This window comes from Marmota flaviventris, chromosome 2 (assembly GCF_047511675.1).
Source record: "Marmota flaviventris isolate mMarFla1 chromosome 2, mMarFla1.hap1, whole genome shotgun sequence".
In the NCBI taxonomy this organism is placed as follows: domain Eukaryota; kingdom Metazoa; phylum Chordata; class Mammalia; order Rodentia; family Sciuridae; genus Marmota; species Marmota flaviventris.
This window is the reverse complement of record NC_092499.1, coordinates 199,558,665-199,569,205: the sequence shown is the minus strand read 5'-3', so window position 1 is coordinate 199,569,205 and position 10,541 is coordinate 199,558,665. Positions and strand designations below refer to the sequence as shown.

At 50.7% G+C, this 10,541-nt stretch overlaps 1 protein-coding gene across 1 annotated transcript; it reads left to right on the top strand.

Annotated features, from left to right (window-relative positions):
* The first annotated feature begins 489 nt into the window (after nucleotides 1-489).
* Nucleotides 490-10,106, top strand: Pigt (phosphatidylinositol glycan anchor biosynthesis class T). Its single transcript, XM_027954197.2, has 12 exons — nucleotides 490-711; nucleotides 889-1,066; nucleotides 3,234-3,361; nucleotides 3,660-3,760; nucleotides 3,926-4,012; nucleotides 4,556-4,643; nucleotides 4,752-4,849; nucleotides 4,940-5,105; nucleotides 6,076-6,276; nucleotides 8,115-8,280; nucleotides 8,393-8,476; nucleotides 9,247-10,106. Exons 1-12 carry the CDS (start codon nucleotides 525-527, stop codon nucleotides 9,497-9,499), a joined length of 1,737 nt encoding a protein of 578 aa, XP_027809998.1. The 5' UTR covers nucleotides 490-524; the 3' UTR covers nucleotides 9,500-10,106.
* Nucleotides 10,107-10,541: the final 435 nt, after the last annotated feature.

Genomic DNA, 10,541 nt, shown 5'->3' with positions numbered 1-10,541 from the left:
GGTGAGGGGGAAACAGGTGCTCATTCTTTCAATTTTGCTGTAGGTTAGAAATTTTTCATACCAAATAACCAGTTAGTTATTTGGGGATTCTGCAGCAAAACTGTCCTCTGAGGAGGTAGGTTTGGATCAAGCAAATCCAGACAATCTGAAGCCGAGGGCAGCCCAACCCCAGCTGCGTGACCTTGCAAAAATAATGGACCTTTTTCACTGTTTCCTTAACTATCAAGCGGCAAGGCCGCGCTCCGTATTATTAAGCACTTTCTGGTGGGTGGAAACACCTCGAAGTGGACGGGTCCTCAAGCCAGCCCCTAGCCCCGTCACCTGCCCATCCCCTCCCGCGTCTTCTCGGTCCCGGACACCCCTCGGCCCAGGAGGAAATCACTTTGGCTCTCGGGGCGGTAGCTGTGGCAACCGTACCCCAGCTTCCGGGACTGAACCGGAAGTCACTTCTCACACGCTCTTCTTATTGGTCGCCGGCCTTTCGTGGGAGCGGGCGCCGCTGGGAGGCGGAAGCGGCCCCGGGCATGGCGGCCGCCGTGCCGCTGGGTTTGCTTGCGCTGCTGCTCCTGGGGCCTGGCGGTTGGGGCCATGCAGAGCCCCCACGCGACAGCCTGCGGGAGGAGCTCGTCATCACCCCGCTGCCCTCCGGGGATGTAGCCGCTACGTTCCAGTTCCGCACACGCTGGGATTCGGAGCTGCAGCGGGAAGGAGGTGAGAGGGTGAGGTCTGGCCGGAGAAAGGTTTCTGTGGCGCCTGCTCTGTTGGGAAGGCGGGGCTCATCCCTCGGTGGAGTTCTGGACCCTGGGTGTGGGCCCTATGCGTGGGCCACACAGGTAAGGCTCTCGATTAGGCGAGGGGCTCACCACTCACCTGCTTTCTCTCCCCCAGTGTCTCATTACCGGCTCTTCCCCAAAGCCTTGGGGCAGCTGATCTCCAAGTATTCTCTGCGGGAGCTGCATCTGTCATTCACGCAAGGCTTTTGGAGAACACGCTACTGGGGGCCACCGTACCTGCAGGCCCCATCAGGTGCAGAGCTCTGGGTCTGGTTCCAAGACACTGTCACTGAGTGAGTGTCTACTTTGCGTCCTATTGCATACCATGGAATGTGGCAGGGAAAGATGTTTCATTCTGCCACTGCTTGGGCGTAAGAATTCCAGTGGACTGCGACTCATGGGACTGGAGCTGGCTTTGGAAGTAACAAATGGGATTATCTTTGAGTGGCCTGCTTTACTTTGCTGAATAAACTTACTTCCCCTAATTCTTTCAGACTTGAGGTAGCACATATGTATCCTTACAGAGGCAATAAATGGTGCTTTTTGAATGTAAGTCTGTAGAAACCTGGCGAACTGATTACCTTTTTAAAAGGTGTTCATATTTTCATATTCATATTCAAGTACCATCAAAACAATAAGGCCAAACAAAACATGTTTGTGGGCTAGAATTGACCTTCAGGATGCTAGATCTCTGTGTTAGAGGAATTGCTGTTTGGTGGGGTTGGGGGGGGGGCACAGGCACATCCAATGACTGCTGTGGCAGTTCTGTTAAGAGTACAGCCTTTTTTGGTTGCAGAGATTGCATGCTATGCATGGGCCACACAGATAAGTAAATTGGTAAAGGTATAAAAACATTGATAGAGCCAGGCACTGTGGCACATGCCTGTAATCTCAGTGTCACTGAAGGCTGAGGCAGGAGGATTGGAAGTTCAGATTCAGCCTCAGCAACTTTGAGAGGCCCTAAGCAACTTAGTGAGACCCTTTGTTCTGAAAACAAAACACCCAAACAAACAAACAAGGGCTGGGGATGTGACTCAGTAGTTAAGCACCCTTGGGAGCTTGCAGACAGGAACACTTTGAATTTTCCTTGGTACTCCCCCCCAAAAAATTGGTAGAAGCATAGGAATGAGAATTATAAAATGAGTGTGGCAGACCTAAGAGCTTGTGTGACAATCTGAAAAGGACAGCCATCACCTATGATTTGTTGCCATGTAGCAATAGAGGCTTAATGTGGTCAGACTCATTAAGCAAGAGATACCAGAATTTAATGTGAAAACTGACATATTTAAATATCAAAAAGTAATTTAAAATTTTTAATAATGCTATTTGGGTCAGTGTTGTGCACTTTCAATAAAGCATGGTTAAGGAGAGTTTGGATAAAACTTTCAGACTTCAAGGATTGGAGTAATGGAAAAGTACTGAACAAAGGATTATCAAAAACTTCAGTTGGTAGAATGCTTGCCTCAAATGCACATGCCCCAGCACCACAAAACAACAAAACTCCACTACAGCACCAAAGCAATCTTAGACAAGGAGCAAGCAGTGATAGCCCCCACTCCCCACCCCACACACAATTGGCCAAAGTTTTTGCTCTTGCCTTGACTCTGGCTCCCTTGCCTTTACTGCTCTGTTGTCACTGTCTACCCTCGGTGATAATTGCCTATGATATTAAGCTGAAGTTCAGAATTCTAGTGCTTATTGAATGTTATGCTTTTTATTATTTATCTAGAGAATAAATCTCTTAATATTTCTATAAGAAAAGATACCCAATTTAATAGGAATAGGTGTTTTCCCCTTGTTCAAGGAGATTTTTGGATATAAGACTTCCCACCTGAGGAGAGGACCAGGACTTACCTTCCTGCCCCTAGTATTCACAGGGCAGACTCTCGCTTTGCCTGGCTGAGCACACTCGGGGAGGCTCAGTGAGCTGATGTCTGCTCTGAAGTAATAGAACACTCTGCATGGTACTGTGGAAAGTGCAAAGATGACCCACACTAGTTCTTGTCAAATTGCACACTGCCTCGTTGAGGGGAAAAGGTACTTAGGACAAGATACTACTGATAACTCCCAGAGTGGACCTTGGATGCTCAGAACTACAGCAGCACAGAGGAGGCTATGCTTAAGGAAGGCCGGAAAGGCTTCCTGGATGAGGGGCCAGGACGCCGAACCTGAAAGATGGGCAGAGAAGAGTGAGGAGGGCAGTCCTAGGCAGGAATCCACCTGAGCAGAGATCCATGGCGATGAGGGCTGTCCAGAGGAGAGGGGACGAAGAGGCTGAGCACAGTGAGGCCAAGAAGTGGCTGAGCCGGCCAGGGATGTTGCTCTGACTCTATCCTCTGGCCTGTCTAATGATTGAGAATCCAGCCTCCTTTTACCAAGGGTTTGGTGGCTTGCTGCAGGCTCTGGGTAAGAGAGCCAAGGCAGCCCTGTGACAGTGATTGGGTTTGTGTCTCCATCCAGTGTGGATAAGTCCTGGAAGGAGCTCAGTAATGTCCTCTCAGGAATCTTCTGCGCCTCTCTCAACTTCATCGACTCCACCAACACAGTCACCCCCACAGCCTCCTTCAAACCCCTGGGGCTGGCCAATGGTGAGATAGTCCCTGCAGTCCTCCTTCCTGGAACCTCTGCCCAACCTTCTCCTCCTTTCTCCTCAGTTTCTTCCCTCCTCAGCCTGGGCTTGATCTAAAATCCCTCCAATGTGCAGGCCTCTGGAAACTCTGCTCTCTCTGTCCCTACGTTGCTTCCCGCTGCCCCAGGTGTCAGTGAGACTGTTTGGATGGTGGTGCTAGAGAAGGGTGTAGAGAGCAGGGGTGGTCTCCCCAGTCTCTGGAGTGGGTCCTGAGGGGCAGGGCCCCAGGCCTCCCTGACAGTATCTATTTCCCTTAGATACTGACCACTACTTTCTGCGATATGCTGTGCTGCCGCGGGAGGTGGTCTGCACTGAGAACCTCACCCCATGGAAGAAGCTCTTGCCCTGTAGTTCCAAGGTGAGGCCAGAGTGGTCTTAGTGTGGGTGGGAGCCCCAGAGAGGGGACAGAATTGGCAGTGCCCGTTTGTAGCCTGGTAGCCAGGGGGCATTTAAGAGAACTGGTGCCCCATGCCAGGTGCTCCATGTAGGTCTCTGACCTTTCGTCTCTTCTTGCCTTGTCTAGGCAGGCCTCTCTGTGCTGCTGAAGGCTGACCGCTTGTTCCACACCAGCTACCACTCCCAGGCAGTGCACATCCGCCCTGTCTGCAGAGTAAGTCAGTGGAGGAAGAGGGTGACCACCATATGGGGGCTCTGAGAGAAGGTGTAGGTACAGATGTAGCCCATTGTCTGGCTCTGGCTGAATGAGAAGTAAGTGGCAGATATGATAATTATGTGGGGCATTGTCCATGCACCAAGGAAACTGCGTGGTTGCCAGGCGAGTACTCAGTAAATCTTTATCATGGAGCATTGTGGTTAGGAACAGAGCTGGGTGAGTACAACTGCTGGCCCCGTGCCTTGCCAGCTGGCATGACCTTGAGTGAGTCATTCCGTTTCCCTGAGCCTCGTTCTCTTCTCTGTATGTGAGAATGGTAGGAGAATCAGCTCCTGGGCTGCTGTGACAGTTCATCAAAGTGATGCACAGAAAGCTGTCAGGGTCTGGCTCAGGGTCAAGTGCTCAGTAGTGAATGGGAGCAGATCGATAGATGTGAATGTGCATGCACAGATGAGGGTTGTGTCCGATTCAGAGTCCTTGAGGCTGTGTGGTTGGATGAGAGTGAGGCCCCTCACTGCTGCCATCTGGCCCCTGTGGTAGAATGCGCGCTGTACCAGCATCTCCTGGGAGCTGAGGCAGACCCTTACGGTTGTATTTGACGCCTTCATCACAGGGCAGGGGAAAAAAGGTAGGCTGCCCTGGCAACTTGTCTCCACCTGCCCACCCATCCCTACCCTGCCTTATCTGCGTGGCCACCCTTACTAGGCCCTGCTCAGCCCTGCTTTCTGATCCTCAGACTGGTCCCTCTTCCGGATGTTCTCCCGAACCCTCACAGAGCCCTGCCCCCTGGCTTCAGAGAGCCGAGTCTATGTGGATGTCACTAGCTACAACCAGGTATCGAGGTCTCCAGCTACACCCCCTCTCCCCAGGGCCAGCCTGCCCCTCTGCTTGCTTCTCAGCCCTTTGTGGCTTTTGTATTCCCAGGACAATGAGACACTGGAGGTGAACCCACCCCCCACCACCACATACCAAGACGTTATCCTTGGCACCCGGAAGACCTATGCTGTCTATGACTTGCTTGACACAACCATGATCAATAACTCCCGCAACCTCAACCTTCAGCTCAAGTGGAAGAGACCCCCGGAGAATGGTGAGTGGGCACGTGGGCAGGCCACCAGGGCCCCCAAAGGCTAGAGGGATTCTTTCTCCTAGGGAAACACTCACTGTCCTGTCTTTGCTAGAAGATCTTAGGGCAGGCAGGGGGCAAAGGAGGGAGGACAAGAGGTGGGAGGTAGACATGATCAAAGCATGACATACGTGTTGGAAGTGCTGCAGCAGAGCCTCTCAATCTGTACAATTAATGACTTTATAATCATTTTTAGAAGTCATAGGGTTGCTGGGCATTGTGGCACTGTCCTATAATCCCAGCAATCCAAGAGGCTGAGACAGGATTGCAAGTTTGAGACTAGCTTCAGCAACTTAGTGAGACCCTGTCTCAAAAATAAAAAGGACTGGGATGTGGCTCAGTGCTCCAGGGCCTGTGGGTTCAATCCCTAGAACCCCAAACAAAAAAAGAATCCCATTAAGACCAGATCTCTGGGGTCATGTGTTCCTGTTCTGACTGCAGCTCTTCCAAGCTATGTGACTTTGGGCAGTTCCTAACCCTGTATTCAACTGCAAAACAGGGACAGTAGTACCTGGTGGATTGGATGTGATACTTAATGTGAAATGTGGAGTTCATTCATGTATTCATAGGTATTTTTGAATTTGTGCCATGTGCCTAGATATAGAATGGTAAAAAAGAGGACGCTGCATTCAAGAAACAATATGTGTGGGACAAGGGAGGCATCAGTTCCTTCGGACCCTGTGCAGTATTACCCAGGGAACCGGAAGGATGTCCTGAGCACACCTGGTTTGGGTTGGAAGGGGGCACAATGTTGGGCACATAAGCACTTTGTAGATAATAGTAATCCGGTTGTCATCTCTTGGGGGCCCAGGCAAGAGGGGTGATTCCAGAGCCCAGGTTTTCTAGTTCTAATGGCAGAACTTTTCCCCATCTGCTCCCTGGCTTAGCCCTGACCTTGTCTTTAGGAGCTAACAGGTGCTTCTTTTCTCTGCAGAAGCCCCACCAGTGCCCTTCCTCCACGCCCAGCGCTACGTGAGCGGCTATGGGCTGCAGAAGGGGGAGCTGAGCACGCTGCTCTACAACAACCACCCCTACCGGGCCTTCCCGGTGCTGCTGCTGGACACTGTGCCCTGGTACCTACGGCTGTATGTGCACACCCTCACCATCACCTCCAAGGGCAAGGAGAACAAACCAAGTGAGGAGCTGAGTCCCAGCCAGACCCCCCAGCTCATTTCTCTCCAGGACCCCAAGACTCTCATTTTTCAGGGTAGTTCCTGAAATACCTCTGAAGGCCTGCATAGGCATGAAGAGTTAGGAATCATTTGGAAAATGGAGCAGAAAGCCTCAGTGTGTCGTATTTGGAAGTTGCTTATAAAGCAATGTAATGAAAACACGCAGCACTGGTGATTCTTGATAGCACAGTCTGAGGGCAGCAGCTTCCTGATCTTTTTCACTGACTTTCTCTTCCTGGAGCCTTGGGCACATCCTTGTGTTCCACGATGACTCACAGCCTCATTAAGACAAGAAAGAGTTGGCAAGAGAAATAGGTCTTGGAAGCTAAGAAGATGGCAGAGCTCAGGGAGATGGCTTTCACCTCTTAGGAGGGTAAAGAGGTGCAGATTTAAAATTTAGTTTTTACTTTCTGAGGAGATGTTGATATGTGCTGAGTGCTTTCTGTCAAGTGTCCAGCACAGGCTCATTCAATGCCCCTGTTTTTCCTTCATGTTGGGGGAGATTGATTTAGGAACAGGCTGTATCGTGTCCCAATGAAAAACTAAAAATCTTTAAATAGTTCTGTGGCTTCCCATAATTTTAAACCTCTTTTTGCTTATTTTCAGCATCATTACTTGTGCCATCTTCACAATATCAATTTCAAACATCCTCCCCAGATATTTTGTTTGGGGTTTTGCCTTTTACTTTGGAGAACTTCAAACACGTACTGCTAGTGTGACAAACTCCCCTCCACCCATCACCCCGCTTCAGTGGTCCCCAGCTGCCTGGCATTTATATTCATCTTTCTCCTCTTTTTAATCTTTTTTTTAAAAATATCTTTATTTTGTTTATTTGTTTTTATGTGGTACTAAGGATCGAATCTAGTGCCTCACTCTGACACTGAGCCATAACCCAGCCCTCTTTTTTTTTTTTGTAATAAGTTGGTTTGGTTATTTTTTTGCTGACACTTGTTAAATAAATCTTAGATGTCGTGTCAACTCATCTTTAAGTATTCAGAAAAAGGACTTTCAAAAACCATAACCGTATCATTAACACTCCTGCTTTCCCCTCTGGTCTTAAACATAACCTTGTATAATTGTTCATTTGAATTGGGATCTAAACAAGGTTCTTGCATCACATTTGCTTAATGGGTCTCTTAAATGTCTCATTTTTTAAAAAATAAACTTGAGAGTTTTAGGTTTAGAGAAAAATCGAGCAGAAAGTGCAGAGTTCCCCTCCTCCTCTCCTTCCCGATTTCCCTTCTTATTCCCGTCTTGTGTTTGGTGTGGCACACTTAAGTCTCTCTAATCTCGAGCAGTTTGCTTGGCTCTCTCCAACCCCCCCCCCACCCCCCAGAGCAGTGTGTTTGTCGGAGGAATGAGGTCATTTGTGGTACAGAATGTTCTACATTCTGGATTTGTCCTTGTGCTGGTGTTCAACATGTCCCTCCATCCCCTACATTTCTTGTGCATTGGTGATTAGATTTAGAAACTTGATTAGATTTTTGTCCCATATTTTTGACAAGAATCCCCAGGTGGTCCTGTGAATTTCCTTGCATCAGCATTAGGTGTCTGCACCCCAGTTTTAGGGATGTGGAGAGTGGGTAGCAGCCTGCAGCATTCCTGACCCATCCAGGACTGCTTCCTGGGAATGTGCTCTCCCTCTCTGAGACCTTGCTTCTTTCCCTACCTGCCTGGCTTCTGTGATCCAAAGCCCACCTCTTAGGCATCCAGATTGTGGCCCTTCAGGCAAATGGTAGGAACAGGTGTGGGTAGGAGTCTGACCCAGGAGTGAGGGATGGTGGACCTTTGTCTGTCTCAGGTTACATCCACTATGAGCCTGCCCAGGACCGGCTGCAGCCCCACCTCCTAGAGATGCTGATCCAGCTCCCGGCCAACTCAGTCACCAAGGTCTCCATCCAGTTTGAGCGGGCACTGCTCAAGTGGACTGAGTACACCCCAGACCCCAACCACGGCTTCTATGTCAGGTGAGATCCATCCCCACAGGCTGTCCCCCACCTTCCTGATCTGCCCTATGCCACTTACCCCTTTGTCAGGGAACCAGTGAGGAACATGAGCCATGTCTCTGCTTCTCTGCAGCCCATCTGTCCTCAGCGCCCTTGTGCCCAGCATGGTGGCAGCCAAACCAGTGGATTGGGAAGGGAGCCCCCTCTTCAACACCCTGTAAGTGACCAGGCCCTTCTGATGCACTGCCCTCAGCTGCCTGCTGGGCATTGCGCAGGTTCCTCTTCCAAAGTAACGTGTAGGTTCCACCCAATGCTAGTGAAAATTCCAGCAGTCCCTGGTTCTTGTAAAGACTTTATAAAATGATCCTGAAGTGCTTCTAGAAGAGAAAGTAGGTGACAGTGGCAGTGCTTCAGCCCTCATTTCCTCCCTGACTCTCGAGTGGCTGTCTAATGCAGCACCTCCCAGCTGTTTCAGAGCACATCAGGGAAACAACAGCGAAGAAATCAGCCTTGTTCCTCTCCTCCCTGTGCCACAGTCAGAGCGGAGACTGTTCTGGAAGGGATAGATGGAGGGTGTTTGGAGAGCAGCCCGTGAGGTTATTTAGGAACTTCTTTAAGGAGCATCATTTAGGCTGAGGCTGGGCTCAGAGAGGCAGCCGCGCACCGGCAGGCCCAGGCCCTTTCCTCCCGGGCAGCACCTGGCGGCTCTCCTTTGATGAGGCTTAGGTGTTGGCTGTCCTGTAAGGTGCCTTCTGTTGAAAGATTTTGAGGCTCAGCAATTTAGCGAGACCCTGTCTCAAAATAAAAGATTTTTTAAAAAGGGGCTGGGGATGTGGTTCAGGGGTTAAGCACTGCTGAGTTCAATCCCTGGTATTAAAAAAAAAAAGATTTCAAGGCTGAGAGAACCTTGGTGCACTGGCCACCAAGGCTGCGAATGACCTTGGGGGGAAGCACCCCGTCCTGCTTCAGCACTCCTGCCCTGCCCAGGTTCCCAGTCTCCGATGGCTCCAGCTACTTCATACGCCTCTACACCGAGCCGCTGCTGGTGAGCCTGCCGACGCCCGACTTCAGCATGCCCTACAACGTGATCTGCCTCACGTGCACTGTGGTGGCCGTGTGCTACGGCTCCTTCTACAACCTCCTCACCAGAACCTTCCACATCGAGGAGCCCCGCACTGGCGGCCTGGCTAAGCGCCTGGCCAACCTCATCCGCCGTGCTCGCGGGGTCCCCCCACTCTGAGACGTCCCTCAGCAACTGCAGCTGCCGTTTGTCTCTGGGATGGGTGGTGACCCCAGGGTTCTTCCCGTCACTTGCTCTCCTCAGAGTTGGCTTTTGAACCAAACTGCCCCAGACCAGGCCAGGGTCTAGAGCTGGGCCTTCCAGTATAATAGCCGGGAGCCAAATGTGGCATTGAAATTTAAATTAAACTAAAAATGTGTTTACTCAGCTGTGGTAGCCACACTTCAAGTGCTCAGTAGCCAAAAGGGTTAGTGCCACTCCATTGGACGGTACAGAAAAGTGTTTCTGTCATTGCAGAAAGTTTGGTTAGGGAACCAGGCGTGGTGGCATGTACCTGTGATCCCAGTGACTTGGGAGACTGAGGCAGAATTGCACATTTGAGGCCATGTGTACAATTTAGCAAGACCCTGTTTCACAGTACAAAATAATAAGGACTGGGAATTGGCTCAGTGGTAGCATGCCCCTGGGCTCAGTCCCCAGTACTGCGCGCGCACACACAGTTGTGTTGGTGCGGTACTGGCTTGGGTAGTAGAGTCTGCTGGAGAGTTTGTATCACTGTGGTGGTGGGATTTACTGACTGTGGAATAAAGATGGCTGCTCTTCTGGTTCTTTGACTCCTCTCCTTAAGGCCCTGGATGAGTTAGGGACTAGGGCTTGTATGCTGGGTGACCCAACAGGACCTCCTACCTCCCCCACCCCACTGTCACCAGAATGCCACTGTCTCCTCATCTGCTCCTGCTTCTTGCCTGTCTCTCTGATGTGATTCCCAGAACTCCCCGGCTTGGCTGTTAGTATTTCTATCAGCATAATCCCTGACTGAGTCATTCTGTCCTTGGTTGGGGGTGGGATGGAGGGGTGGGGGGGTCTTAAGAACCAGTCCTGTCACCAGGGCAGAGGGTAGAGGTAGGAGTGGCGCTCTCACCTTGGTGAGCCTCAGAATCACTGGGGTGTTTGCAAAGTAATGTGGCCCAGGCTTGGAATATTTAGCAGGCTCCTCAGGAGCTTGTGCTGTGGGTGGTCCTTAGACCACCCACGGGGTGTG

What these genes read in the sequence shown, in the direction of transcription:
- Pigt (XM_027954197.2), top strand. Translation starts at nt 525, where the DNA reads ATGGCGGCCGCCGTGCCGCTGGGTTTGCTTGCGCTGCTGCTCCTGGGG. An exon ending in AACCACGGCTTCTATGTCAG is followed by an intron (nt 8,281 to 8,392) that starts GTGAGATCCATC and finishes GCTTCTCTGCAG; the next exon opens with CCCATCTGTCCTCAGCGCCC. An exon ending in AGCCCCCTCTTCAACACCCT is followed by an intron (nt 8,477 to 9,246) that starts GTAAGTGACCAG and finishes TGCCCTGCCCAG; the next exon opens with GTTCCCAGTCTCCGATGGCT.